A 14,975-nucleotide genomic window follows, 5' to 3' on the forward strand; every position below is an offset into this window, starting at 1 on the left:
CACGAGGTCAGGAGATCGAGACCATCCTGGCGAACACGGTGAAACCCCGTCTCTACTAAAAAATACAAAAAACTAGCCGGGCGAGGTGGCGGGCGCCTGTGGTCCCAGCTACTCGGGAGGCTGAGGCAGGAGAATGGCGTAAACCCGGGAGGCGGAGCTTGCAGTGAGCCGAGATCGCGCCACTGCACTCCAGCCCGGGCGACAGAGCGAGACTCCGTCTCAAAAAAAAAAATAAAATAAAAAATAAATAAATAAATAAATAAAATGCTCATAGAACTGGGTTCCCTGAAGGTTTTTCCTTTTCTTTCAAAATTTAAACTGTCTTGTCACTCCCTGGTATGGTTTTCCTTTTACACTTTTAGAATTTGTATTGCCACTTGCCTTTGGTTGTTTTCTTACATTCATGTGCAGGGTGGAAGTACTTCGCCATCTGGTCATGGGGTGGGGGTGACAGAATTACCTTGCAGGTACCTTTGCTGCCTCCCCTGAGGCACTGCCCCTGCCTGCAAACAGCTGAGGAGGCCACACATCCCATGTTTTCCTGGCACAAAGCCAGTGATCTCAGCTCACTGCAACCTCTGCTTCCCTGGTTCAAGCGATTCTCCTGTCTCAGCCTCCCGAGTAGCTGGGATTACAGGTGCCCACCACCATGCCCGGCTAATTTTTGTATTTTGAGTAGTGATAGGGTTTCACCATGTTGGCCAGGCTGGTCTCGAACTCCTGACCTCATGTAATCTGCCGCCTTTGGCCTCCCAAAGTGCTGAGATTACAGCTGTGAGCCACCGTGTCTAGCCATGAAGTCAAAATTCTATCATTTCCTCCCATGACAGTGTTGCTTGGGCATATTCTGAGAATCCTCAAGTATTTATGAAGGTATGTGCACATTTCAATCTAGTTTAAGGCAAGTTTTAATTGCTAGAAATCTGAAACTGGGATAAATGTTTGGAAAAATCAAAAATTACACTTAAATGCTATAAGAAAGGTGTTTCTGGTAAATTGGTGATGCTGGTGAATTGGCTGCCCTGCAAACTGATCTTTGAGGACCTGATTTCTGGCACACGGCCCTGCAGTAAATTGCTCATGTGGGGCACTTCTTTTTAGGGAGCTAGCTGCCCCCAGGAACTAGAGGGCACCCACAAGGGCCAGTGGGAGGACCCCAAGGTTCAAAGCTTCCCGTTCCCCATATGACCTCTGCTCCACAGAGCAAGAACAGCCTGCGTGTGACCTTCACCTACTGTCACTCTGAGGGCTAGACTGGTCCTTGAATTGATCAAAACTATGTTCACAGCTCTCATGTTGCCTTTGTGGTCTTAGAAATCTCCCTACAGACAGCTGATTTTTTAAAAATTGAACTTCCAGAGATAGAGTAGAATCTAGAGGCTGGGAAGGGTAGCAGGGAGAGGGGGGTGAAGCAAGGTGGTTAACGGATACAAAAACACAGTTAGATAGAATGAATGAGATCTAGTATTTCCCTAGCACAATAGGGTGACTACAGCCAACAATAATCTATTGTATATTTTTAAACAACTAAAAGAGTAGAACTGGAATGTTGCCAACACAAGAAATGATAAATGTTTGTGGTGATGGATACTCCAATTACTCGGACTTGATCGTTATACATTATGCCTGTGTCAAAACACTACGTGTACCCCATAGATACATACAACTATTATCTACCCATAATAATTTAAAAATTTTTTTTAAAGGAAATCTCTAGCCGGGCACGGTGGCTCACACCTGTAATCTCAGCACTTTGAGAGGTTGAGGCAGGTGGATCACCTGAGGTCAGGAGTTCAAGACCACCCTGACCAACATGGTGGAACCCTGTCTCTACTAAAAACACAAAAATTAGCCAGGTGTGGTGGTGGGCACCTGTAATCCCAGCTACAGGGAGGCTGAGGCAGGAGAATCACTTGAACCTGGGAGGCGGAGGTTGCAATGAGCAGAGATTGTGCCACTGCACTCCAGCCTAGGCGACAGAGCAAGACTCTGTCTCAAAAAAAAAAAGGGGGGGGGGGAATCTCCCCACAGAGACTAAAAATGCTGGATAAGATCGTGAAAACGAAACATGTGCTTCCACTACATGGCCTGCAGTAACCAGACTGTCCTGCCTTTGCCCCTCTAAACTCTGTCAACGCCAGCATTGTCAGGGGAACTGAACTCTCCCGAAGGGACCAACACCACCCTGGGGCTTCCAGGAGCCTCTGAGAGGCACATGGGGCTCAGTGATTATGAGCATGTCCCAAAAACCTGCCCTCCAATCACAGCTCTGCCATCACTAGCCTTCAAGGAAGTTGCCCAATCTCTCAGAGGCTCAGTTTCCCCATCTATAAAGGTGACAGTTACAATAGTCGTATCTAACTGATGGGTAAAGGTCTTGTATATAAGACAGCACGAGGCCAGACACTCAGCTGTGTGGCAGTTGTGTGACTTTGCTGCTATTCTCCTCAGCCTGGCATTGGAGACCCCCGTCTCAATTCTTCCCCACTGCCCACTTCTCACAGGGCTGCACCTGTAAGGCCTGAGCCTGGCTGCCCGCCACATCCACACACTGGAATACCCTCCCTTTCTTGCCTTTTCAAAGCCTACCCCTGCCTTCAAGTCAGTCTGAGTGACCCTTCTCCAGGAAGCCTTCGAGGACTGCCCACTGTCCAGGGCTACTCCCTCCCTGGTCTGCGGGTCCACCATTCATGCCTGTTAGCGGCTGCCTTGCCTTCCACAAGTGTCTGTGTTGGGACGGTAGCCGAACTGATTCCAATCCCTGTCCCCCATGCAGGTGGAGATGGCTGAGGTCAACAGCTGGAAGAGATGGGCTCAAGATGCCCTGGCCCACAGGCCTGGGCCCCATACCTTGCAGCCGCACTTTTGGGGGCCCAGTGAAAGCGCCCCACCCTCCCCACACTGTGCACCCATGGCCAGCAGCCACAGAGAGAAGGTGGCAATTGGGGTTTTTTTCCGAGTTTTTAACATTTCAAATTTTCCAGGTGTTTTGCAGCTGGAGACCCTGATTGCCCTTCCCTAGGTTCCTGAATTCTCCTCCTCCCCAACCCCTCCTGCCCCACCCCGGGGCAACACAGCCAGGCTTCCAGGCCTCAGATGCCGCTGACCTAGTTCCCAAACAAAGGCTGCCCTGTGAGCAGGTCACAAAACAGCAAGCCCATCCCTGACGCTCGGGCCTAGAGCTCTGTAAATGACACTTGAAGCATGAACCCACTCCTGCTGGCATCTAATGCAGATGCCTCCTCTCATGCCCAGCAGGGACAACTGGACTCACACCCTGAGGCTCGAGGCTCATCACGTGCAATTTCATGTGCTGTGTCTCCCAGTCCACCCACAGCCCTAGTCCAAGGCCCACCCATCTGCAGGTTGGGTTGAACCTGTCCACCCCACTGCCTCCGTTTACAAGGCCCAGGAGCTCAATGGCAAGAGAAGGGATTCATCGCCTGCCTAGGGGGAGCCGGCTTTTGCCACCACAAGTTTGCTCCTGCTATTCCCCCCACCAGGAAACCCACCCACTAGGTACATGAAAAACTCAGCAGAAACCCTGACACAGGGAGGCGCCCAGGCCGGGCTACCCATTATTACTGTTCTGATTTCTAAACCACGAATCTTACCTCTAGTCCTGCCCCTTCCATGAAGCCTTCCTGGAAAGCTCCCTGCTGGCTGCAGCTTCACTTTGCCTGCCTGCCTGCCTCCTGGAGGGGGCCTCTGCCCTCACTGGCCTGGGCTGGGCCAGGAGAGAGAGCCCACCCACCTCAGGGATCCTCTGGGCTGGAGTAGCAGGCAGCGAGTCTTCCTGCTCCCTAGGGCACACACTGTCTGTGCAAATGCGTGGACACCTGATTCCAGCCCATCTTCCCTCCCCTGTAGCCTGGCAACTCAGCCGTACCCATGGCTGAGTTCCTGAAGCCACAGCCAGATTCTCCCAGCATCTATCACTGGGCCAGTCCCACGGGAGGAGGTGCTTGGTAAATGTGAATTGAAACCCCAGCTCCCTGGGGCCTGGATTCTGCAGTCTGCATCCTCCACAATCCTACCTGCACCTTCAAGCCATGGAGCACCCCACTCTGGCCACCTTACCTGTTCCTCCCCATCGTCTCATGGTCTTTGACCACCACATGAAGCTCAGAGCCCTGGTCCAAGGGGATGCCCTTGAGGTCCCATTCAAAGCCCTGGAAGAAAAAGAGAAAAGGTGTCTTAACCTATGGGCTTCCAGGAGAAGAGACTGTGTCTGCTTCACCTTCATGCCCCCAGGGCACTGAGTAGGCATTCATGAATGATTTTAGTGGATAGGCAGATGGACCGATGGATGGATGGATGGCTGGCTGGCTGGCTGGATGGATGAATGGATGGATGGATGGACAGATGGAGACCACAGCTCCAGAACTTCAGAGGTAACAGTAAGAGCTGAAGACAGCAGAAGAGAGAAGGAGAGAGGGCTCTCACAGGCCCCTCTCCCAACTCAGTTTCAACCCATCCCCAGGAAGCCAAACCAGGAGTGTGGCTGGGAAAAAGCCAGGTGACCCTGAGGCATCCTCAAGGACCAAGATTATTGGGCTTGTCCAGAAGCCAGGCCCTGGTGGGCAGCACGAGTTAGTGCCATATTGGCTAGGCCCCCATGACTCTCCTCAGAGCAAAGGCTCCCCTGTGCATCTGACCCCATCCATGCAAGGCAGCAGGGCTTCCAAAGGACCACCCGGGAGCCATGTATGCAGGGAGCTGGTTGAGGAGACAGGGGCCAGCAGGAGCCAGAGGAGGACCTGCCTCATCAGGGAGGGCTGTAGGGAAAAGGTGAGCTTTGAGCAAGGAAAACGAACAGCCTGTGTGAGAGAAACAGGCAGGCAAGAGAGTCCCTGAGCACCCTTTACTTGGCTGGCCAGAGCTGGGGGAAAACAGAAACAAAAAATGTCTAGCTCCTCTCCATTTACCTAGTAGGCCAGGCCACCAACCCTCCTCCCAGGTTCCTAGAGCCAGAAGGATTTCGCTGGCAGGCTGGACCACCAGCCCCTCCCCACCTCAAGGACGCTGCTGAGAAGGCACTTCCTCCACAAGCCCCCTAACTTGTCCCTGCAGACACAACTACAGCAGAGAGAGAGAAAAGGAAGGAGAAAAACTCACATACCTCATTCCATACAGGGTTCACACTGTTCTTGATGACTTTGGTTCTCTTCTTCACCCCTATAAGACACAAAAGGAAGAGTGGGGAGACACATCCCGCCCTGCACCTTCCACTGAGTTAGACTCAGCTTCTGAGACCTGTGCTTCAGCTCGGTCGCCAAGGGAAATCTTACAAAACCAACAGATTCCCCGCGAACCCACCAGTCTGCAATGAATCCCCAGTGCCAGTCACACAACTTCCCCCTGTCAGCTCTGGGACCTCAGAAACATGTTTTCAAAAGAAAGTACCCAGGTCGACTCTCCTTATTGAGTTTGTTATTGTTATTTCTGACTTTTTAAATAATTTTTTTTTTTGAGACGGAGTCTGGCACTGTTGCCCAGGCTGGAGTGCAGTGGCGCGATCTGGGCTCACTGCAATCTCCGCCTCCTGGGTTCATGCCATTCTCCTGCCTCAGCCTCCCGAGTAGCTGGGACTACAGGCGCCCACCACCACGCCCGGCTAATTTTTTGTATTTTTAGTAGAGACGGGGTTTCACTGTGTTAGCCAGGATGGTCTCAATCTCCTGACCTCATGATCCACCCACCTTGGCCTCCCAAAGGGATTGCAGGGGTGAACCACCACGCCCAGCCTAAATTTTTTAATTATAAATTTTCTGATTCTAGCTTTTTTTTTTTTTTTTTTAGAGACAGCATGTCTCTCTGTTACCCAGGCTGGAGTGCGATGGTGAGATCATAACTCACTGCAGCCTCAAACTCCTGGGATCAAGCTATCCTCTTACCTCAGCCTCTTGAGTAGCTGGGACCACAGGCACACACCACTAGATCCAGCTGGTGTGTGTGTGTGTGTGTGTGTGTGTGTGTGTGTGTGTGTGTGTAGATGGGGGCCTCACTATATTGCCCAGGCAGGTCTCGAACTCCTGGCCTCAAGGGATCCTCCCACCTTGGCCTCCCAAAGTGCTGGGATTACAAGTGTGAGCCACCACATCCAGCCTTCTAATTTTAGAAATGAACCATCTTCCTAGAAAGTATTTCATTTCTCTTTTGAACTATATCTACCTCCAGAAATTATAGGATTCCATCTATAAGAAATGTCCAGAATAAGCAAATTCATAGAGACAGAAAGCAGATTAGTTGTTTCCAGGGGCTAAGAAAAGGGAAAGGGGAGATGGAAATGGGGCGTGATTGATTAAACTGTATGGGGCTTCTTCTTGAGGTGACAAAAATGTTCTGGAATTAGATCATGATGTTGATGGTACAACATTGCAACCTAAAACCACATAAATTATATACTTTGAAATGGTTAAAATGGTGAATTTTATGATATGTTAATTTTACTTCCATTAAAACAAAATCCACTTCACCCTCCAAGGCCTTGAAGAGGTCTGTCTGAGGCAAGCTGTCCCAAGGAAGCTCTGTGTGGCTGGGAGGGCCGGCTGAGGGCATGCAGTATGGCTTTGAGGTGGACAAGAAGATCTAACACTTTGATAGCTGAGAGCTCACCCACAGTGCCCCAAACGATGCACGGCAGAAGCCCTTCCTCTGGAGCGGTGGGCATGAAGGGGCGAGTGCCTGTCCCCAGTGAGGTGGGACAGGTGAGGCTTGAAAGAAAAGTGGCGAGGGAGACGCACAAGGAGACCCCCCTCCTAGGGCAGGTTCTACAGCTGTGAGCAGGGAGGTCATTTCCATAGAAGAGCCGTAGGCTGGGAGAAACAGGCAGCTGCCGCAGCCACTGGTCCTTTACTGGGCTGGCAAGTGCATTTCTCTCTGAATGATCCACAAAACAAGGAGTTTGGACAGAGCTTCGGCCCTCTCCGCTTGAGGGCCCACCGTGTGGACTGACAGGTCAGAGCGAGGGGTTCCCCCACTAAGCCCAGTAGGTCTGCAGACATATCTTCCACGAAGACACTGACCCACAGAAAGAGTGTGGAAAGACCCAGAGAAGAAGAGAAAGCATTTAATGAAGCTTTGTTCTGCAGTGCTCTGGGGAGCACAGGAAGGGCTACCCATGTCTGACTTTTCCAGTAAGCATCAGGAACAGAAATGATGGGGCGTTCAACAGACAATTCAAGGGGTTCAGACTGACACCGAACTTTTATTTGGGTCGGCTCTTAAAGATCACCTCATTCCACCCGACCTGTGCAAGACTCAGTGGAAAGCCTTTGGTCTCCACCTGGATGGCTCAGCATTCAGAGAGTCCTGCCTGGACCATGAAAGCCCCTTGAGCCTCTGGCAACATCTCCCAGGAGCCCCAGTAAGCTTTGGAGTCAAGCACATCAGTGCCCATTCAGCCTGGAGAGGTGCAGCCTCCTGTGGGGTCGGCCCCACCTGCCAGGTTCAGAGCCTGAAGAAGAGGAGAACGGAAGCAGAGAGGGATCGAGGAGGCAGGCAAGGGGTGAGGGAGGATTTGAAGAAGAGGAGAGAGAAATAGAAAGAGAGAGAGAGAGCGCACACGTGAGAAGAAGCAAAAGACCATCTGAGAGAGGGAGGCAGAGAAGAGTTCAGGGAGATTCTAAGGGAGTTATCTTGTAAATATTTGCTCGCTGTAGTGAGTCCTGCAGAGATTCCAACAAACCTCCGGCAGGGAGAGGGTGAGCTCCCAAACTCCCTCTCCCGCTGCGAATCACTGATCATGGAAAAAATCACGAAATTTGAAGTCACAGACCACTATAAAACACTTATTTCCTGTGATTCTTTGAGGCAGCAGTTCAGACTTTTTGGTCACAGGATGTCGCTGTTAAAAATTATTGAGGATGCCAAAGAGCTTCTACTTAGGTGGCCTGTATCCATGAATTTTTACATTAGAAATTATAACTGAAGCATTTAAAAATAATTATTTAGTAGTTAATTTTAAAATCACAATAATAAGCCCAATAAATATTAACATAAGTGACACATCTATAACAACAATAACAAAAAACTGTAACTTCCCAAAAAAGGAAAAGTGACACTTTTAGATTTTTGCAAATCTCTTTAATGCCTGGCTTGATTCTCGTAACTATTAATACCTCAGCATTCAAACTGCTAAGACTCCTCATTTTGGTTGATGTCTATGAAGAAAATCCAGCCAGATATGTAGTTGGAAAGGGAGGCCTATTATAATAAACTTTGAGATAATTGTGAATATCCTTCTCTGATACTACATCAAAACTCAACAAGTATTAGTTCTTAACTTCTTAACAGTGAGTTGCAATGTGAAATCTGAAACCAGACCAATGAACAGTTTGTACTCTGCTACGTTAAAATTCATTGTTCTATCTTGCACTTTGAATGAATCTTTCACCCACGTATGATTCTGTAACGGCTGCACTGGTCATTTGGAAAATTTGTGTTCAATCAGTTATGTAGATCTTCCAGATGTTGACACATTTCATAATGCCCTAACAAAAAATTACACTCATTCATAATGTCACCATCAGCCTTCATAAGGAGGTAGGGTGATTGAGCAAGCTGCCTGCTTTACAGCTTTCTGTCTTACAGCCTGTTTTTTTCAAGCTCTGTGTAGCAGGCGGTCACCTAGTGGGCTAAAACCAGTTCCTGACAGGCCCCAGGAACTTATAGATGAACCCCAGTGAACTTTCCCCATGACCACGCTAAAGCCTGCACCCCAGGAGACCTGTAGCTTCATTACCATAACATGCGACCTATGTGCTGGCACCTGACTCACTGCATCTGTGCCACTGGGAACCCTCCTCTACATGCCATTATGCACCCTGTCCCCTCTCCGTTGCCCCATAAAACCCTCCTGTCACTTTCCCTCAGGGAGACACTGCTTTGTCCCGGTGCTCTGGCTTGTGACAAGTAATAAAACTCCTATTGATCAAAACCTGCATTCTCATGCAGAGTCGTTTGTTACTCCCCATGTGAACAAATCCCAGTTTTGGGGAAGTAACACTTTCAGTACTGGGAAGCTGGAAGTTACTTCTCAAAGTTTTCTAAACTCCAATTTCTGCTTGAAAGCTCAAATTTTTTTGATTGGCAGCAAGTGGTATTTCAAGCCATTTTCCTTGAAATGGCAGGCTTACTCTTTCATTTTTAAGAAAATATCTGCCCAATGTCCAGATCACATAACTATAGTTTGTCAGTCATTCTTTAAAGTAAAAACAGTATTCCATGAAAAAAAAAAAAAAAAAAAAAAGCAGCTAGTTGGTTTGTCACTCAAGCAGTGAGTCCAGTGCTTTTCCTGGAGACAGTCATCGCTCTGTGATGGGCAGCAGAGGTGCTCTATACATACTTCCCATTCCATCACACAGAACATTCTCCACACCTGTACAGGAGGATTCAAACTGATCCTGTTACTGCTTCATCAAGGACACTCTTTTTTTTTTTTTTTTTCTGATGCTTTTCATTATCACAGAACACACCACCTGTAATGTGTGCAAAAAGGAAATGAGGGGTGGAAGGAGAGGAAGTCAAATTGGGAAAGGCTGGATGGTCACTTCATTTCTTCTCTTTCTTCTTATCCTTTTCATTCATGGCCAGGATCATCATGAGTTTTCTGAAGAGAGTAACAAAATCTAAGAAGAGATCAATGCAGTGCCAGATATAATCTTGATCTCCATTTTCGGCCTTTTCAATAATGAGTTGAGTATCAAAAAGGACAAAGCCACACATGACCACCAGTCCCACATACAGGTTTGCCTGGAAAAGCCAAATGGATCCAAAGAAAACATTCCCCACGGAAGACAAAAGCAACAGGCTCAGGGCTGACATCAAGATACCTCCCAGAAAGAGGTAGCTACGGCGCCTGGCATAGAGTTCACTGAGGGTGAAGCAGATGAAGATCATTGCTGTGCCCATGAAAGTGGTGGGAAGGATGCTGGGGTTGACAGCAATACAAAATTCCAGGGCAGGGCCCAGGCCAACTCCTGTAAGGAAAGCAAATCCAGCAAGAAGTCCCAGTCTTTTCTGCTCAGTTTCATGGCTATGAGGTGTTGCCATCAGCCAAATCATCAATATCAGGGAGCCCCAAGGACACTCTTAAACGAAGCTGCCTTTTTATTTTTAATTGTGAGTGCATGCAATCTAAAAAACACAAGAAGCACAATTTAGTGCCAAGGCCTTTTTTTTTTTTTCCTTGAGATGGAGTCTCGCTCCAGTCACCCAGTCTGGAGTGCAGTGGTGTGATCTCGGCTCACTGCAACCCCCGCCTCCCAGGTTCAAGCGATTCTCCTGCCTCAGCCTCCCGAGTAGCTGTGACTAGAAGTGCCCACCACCTAGCTTGGCTAATTTTTGTATTTTTAGTAGAGACGGGGTTTCACCATGTCGGCCAGGCTGCACTCAAATTCCTCAGCTCGGGTGGTCTGCCTACCTCAGCCTCCCAAAGTGCTGGGATTACAGGCGTGAGCCACCACGCCCAGCCTGCCAAGGCCTTGATTAGTGTTAAGGTCCCAGTAGCATTAGCTGCCATTTTTGTTGTACCATCAGTACAAATGTCCAAACAGTGAAAAAGGCAGTTGTTGTGAAGGAGTTTTGACCTTCTGACCTGTTGAAAGAATCTTGAGGACTCCCCCCAGTTTCCATGTACACTTTAAGAACTTCTTAGGGACGGGCAAGGTCCTCACACTTGTAATCCCCGCAGTTTGGGAGGCTGAGGCGGGAGGATCGCCTGAGGCCAGGAGTTCAAGACTAACCTCGGCAATATAGTGGGGCCCCATCTCTACAAAAACTTTTAAAAATTAGCCAGATGTAGTGGTGCATGTGGTGCCTGTGGTCCCAGCTACTCAAGATGCTGAGGTGGGAAGTTTGCTTGAGCCTAGGAGTTTGAGGCTACAGTGAGCTGTGGTCATACCACTGCACTCCAGCCTGGCCAACAGAGCAAGACCCTGTCTCTAAAAAATAAAATAATCTCTTAGGAAATTCATTTAACATTTCTGCCTCAATTTCATCATAATAATACCTACTTTACAAGAGGTTGTTGTGAAAATTACCAAGATAGAATGTTGAGGTGCCTGGCACATAGCATGCTGATTACATGTGAGTTTCTTTCTCCTGCCCTTCCCTCTGTGCCCACTCTGATGGATCTAGTGAACTCCTACTGACTCTTCAGCACCCAGCACGGTTGTCTTTCCTCTGGTAAGACTCCCCTGACTCTCCCAAAAGAGGCAGCTGGTCTCTCTTTGGTGCTCCCTAACCAAGCTGTGACCACATGTGCAGCACAGCAGCATAGCAGTGTTTGTCTAGCTCTGAACCCTCAACTGGGCTGGGAGTTTCTGGCGGCAAACACCATGCCTTACGCATGTTACTAACAGTAACCCTAGTCTATAGCGAGGTGGCCAGTAATCGGGTGCTGAGCGAATGGGTCCTTTTCTTTCCATGTTGACTGCAAGTTTACTTCCTCACGAGAGGATAGAAGCGCTGTTTCCAGGGAACGCCCCAAGACTTCATTCATGGTGTAGCTGTTTGTCAGCGGAGGGAGGATGAAAGGAGGCATCATGTAGGGGAAGGGTCCTGGCTGAGCCACTTCAAATTCTCTGTGGCCCATGTTGGTGTGGCTCCAGCAGGAGTCAGACACACCGCTTTGGAGTCACTCGACTAACAGCCACCTTAGGGAAGACCTTAGGAAGGACTCATAACCTCCAGGCCTTGCTCCTCAGCAATCAATGGATCATAACAAAAGTGTTTGCTGCACAGGGTTCTGAGGAGGCCTGAGATGCAAGCTACGTGTCCACTTCCCCTCCCCTATCACAGATCAGCTTCCTGTGACCTACAGGAGTAACATGGAAAATTCCATCTGCAGCCTCTCCTGAGCTGCACACTTGGAAACTCATTTCCTGGTGCTCCAGGCTTCCTTAAGTGAGCGATATCTGTGTGCCAAGCCCTGTGCTAAATATCTTTTAATCATTTTCCACTTCCTACCTTCCCTGAAGATGAGGAGAATAAAAGCCCTCAATGAGATTTCACTAAGTCCTGGTTAGAAGGGCCAACTCTGGGACCCTCTTGGGTAACATGAAGGAAGGGGTCACTCATGGGTGCTGCAGCCCCAAAGAGGAGCAGAAACAAATGAAACATTCACTCAGCACAATCACGTGATTTACAGACACCAAGAAAAGGGAAGGCACATTGATAATTAGGAAACAGTTAAGAAAATAGTTCCTCATCATGGATTTCGACCCGCCCTGTTCCTGATCACTAATTTTGGCCTTGAGAGATGTGGCTTTATGCATGTAATTTAGCAGAAGTTTAAGATACAGGAAATCTCACAGCTTATGCGAGGTGAGGAAAGGGGGCCCTGCCCTCTTCCCAAACTGCTCTGAGGAACTGGGGACCAGCAGCAGGTGTAAGAATCATTATGAAACCCCGAGGTGCTAGACTGAGTGACTCAGCCAATTACAAAAAGACAAATAGTGTATGATTCCATTTATATGAAGTACCTAGAGTAGTCAAAATCGGTCGGGCACGGTGGCTCACGCTTCTAATCCCAGCACTTTGGGAGGCGGATGCGGGCGGATCACCTGAGGTCAGGAGTTCGAGACCAGCCTGACCAACGTGGAGAAACCCTGTCTCTACTAAAAATACAAAATTAGCTGGGCATGGTGGCGCATGCCTGTCATCCTAGCTACTGGGGAGGCTGAGGGAGGAGAATCGCTCAAATCTGGAAGGCAGAGGTTGTGGTGAGCCAAGATCACACCATTGCACCCTAGCCTGGGCAACAAGAGCAAAGCTCTGTCTCAAAAAATAAAAAATAAATCATAGAGAAAGTAGAACTGTGATTACCAGGGACAGTGGGGGAGGGGAATAGGGAGTTAGTATTCCATGGATACAGAGTTTTGGTTGGGGAGGATGACAAGTTCTGGAGATGGTGATAACTGCACAAAGATTAATGCCACAGAACTGTATACTTAAAAATGGCTAAGATGATGCATTTCATGTTATGTGCATTTTACCACCATGTTTTTTTTAAGTCCAGGTGAGAAAGGGTGTGGACATAGATGGTGTGCCTGAGGTCTACCAGCCAGTATCAGCTTGGGGAATGGGAAGGAGGAGGAGCAGAAGAGGTCTCCCATGCTCCGATGTCCCTCCTAGAGAGGGGACAGAGAGAAGGAGAGGAGTTGCGGTGTCTCAGACTCCCAGTGAGAGAGACAGAGAGACAGCTGCATCCGCCCATGAGTCAGGCAACAGGAGTTACTCTCAGAAGCTGCAGGGGGCTTTGGATCCTACAGTAGCCTGGATGCAGACTCTTGCTTTTCCCCCAAATATTTATTGAGGGCTTACTTTGTGCAGGGCATTTCTTGACGGCCCCATTAGAATTCTCATAAGACCAAGAAAGTGACAGAAATTCAAAGAATCAGCAGAAAACCCCAAGGCAGCAGCAAGTGAAAGAAGGAAAGATGGCCCTAGCCTGGGCTGAAGGAAGGGCCTGTATTACCTCTTGGTACAGACACCCCCAAACAAAAAGCACAGGTAGATGGTCATTCTGACGCCTGCGCTGCCATGGTTTACTCAGGCCTAGACACCCCAGGATCTGGGCAGCTTCTCCCCTATCACCCTCAGAGCACTGCTCCTCTCCCCCTCAACCACCCTCCACCCCACCTTTCTAAATCCTAGCTGGAACCACAGAAGTGGCCGAAAAGGGAAGGAGCCATGGTGAAATGCACTTCAAGAGAAGTAGTCTTAAAACTCAGAAGGCCAATTAGAAATGGGGAAGATATTTACATATAATTTTTACTTGCCAATTAAAAAAAAAAACAGAACTGGGGAAGATGTTAGAAACATCTATGACGAAAATGGTAACATTCTCAATATATAAAGAGCACTTGCAACTAATGAAGAAAAAGACAAACATGCCCCACCATGGGCAAATGAAAAAGTAATTCAGTAAGAATAAATACGAATAGGTGATAACAATGAAGTATCACAAATAGTATTTGTACCTTAAGAACGTGTCAAAGATTTATAGGACAGTGCTTTGTGTTAGCAGGATTATTAGAAAAATAAGCCCTCATACTTGGCTGACAGGAGAATAAAGTTGATACAGACTTTATTCAAAGTCTGTATCTTTATTCAATTTAGACTTTAAGAACAATTTGGGAAATGCAGCAATGCATTAAATCTGTCTATAACCTGTGACATAGCAATTTATCTTCTGGTATTTACCCAAAGGAAATAATTAAATATGTGGCCAAAGATTTAGTCACCAGAATGTGCCTCACAGTGACTGTATAATTTAAGCACTGGATATAAATATAAACATTTATATAACCTAAATATTCATCAATAGGAGGTTGAGTAAATTAATGATGGTACATTCATATAATAAAATATTATGCAGACATTTTAAAAGGTTTTACAGAAGAATACTTACTGACATAAAAAATGCCCCTTTTTTAAATTAATTAATTAATTTTTTTGAGGCAGAGTGTCATTCTGTCATCCAGGCTGGAGAGCAGTGGTGAGATCTTGGCTCACTGCAGCCTCCGCCTCCTGGGTTCAAGCGGTTCTTGTGCCTCTGCCCCCCCAAGTAGCTGGGATTACAGGCACGCACCACCATGCCTATCTAATTTTTGTATTTTTTAGTAGAGACGGGGTTTCACTCTGTTGAGGCTGGTCTCAAACTCCTGGCCTCAAGCAATCTGCCCACCTCAGCCTCCCAAAGTGCTGGGATTATAGGCGTGAGCCACCACACCCGGCCCCCTGGTTTATTTTTCAGCAAATGTGCAAACATTGCTGAAAGAAAGAGTCTGGAGACTTCTGGTGGAGAAATGGGACTGACCAGGTGCTATTTCTTGACCTGTTTGACCTGGGTGATATCACACAGGTATTCTCTTCACACACATATTTATTCTCCACCATGGCATTATTACTATTTGGGCTGAATAACTGTGGTTGGTGTGGGGGACCTCCCCTTGCACTGTGGAATG

At 48.0% G+C, this 14,975-nt stretch overlaps 3 protein-coding genes across 3 annotated transcripts in view; 1 reads left to right on the forward strand and 2 right to left on the reverse strand.

The window, feature by feature from the left end:
- Positions 1–14,975, forward strand: part of PAIP2B (poly(A) binding protein interacting protein 2B) — a 577,567-nt gene that overhangs the window by 280,588 nt on the left and 282,004 nt on the right. The window lies entirely within an intron of this gene.
- Positions 1–14,975, reverse strand: part of DYSF (dysferlin) — a 219,204-nt gene that overhangs the window by 199,348 nt on the left and 4,881 nt on the right. The window contains exons 2-3 of the mRNA XM_050755219.1: positions 5,123–5,178; positions 4,081–4,172 (exon numbers count right to left, since the gene is read on the reverse strand). Coding sequence (XP_050611176.1) covers positions 4,081–4,172; positions 5,123–5,178 — 148 coding nt within the window. The remainder of the gene's footprint in view (positions 1–4,080; positions 4,173–5,122; positions 5,179–14,975) is intronic.
- Positions 9,424–10,130, reverse strand: LOC126934082 (bax inhibitor 1-like). The gene has a single exon (XM_050754546.1). The coding sequence runs from the start codon at positions 10,066–10,068 to the stop codon at positions 9,556–9,558; it is 513 nt and encodes a 170-aa protein (XP_050610503.1). The 5' UTR covers positions 10,069–10,130; the 3' UTR covers positions 9,424–9,555.

This window comes from Macaca thibetana, chromosome 13 (genome assembly GCF_024542745.1).
Source record: "Macaca thibetana thibetana isolate TM-01 chromosome 13, ASM2454274v1, whole genome shotgun sequence".
Lineage (NCBI taxonomy): Eukaryota > Metazoa > Chordata > Mammalia > Primates > Cercopithecidae > Macaca > Macaca thibetana.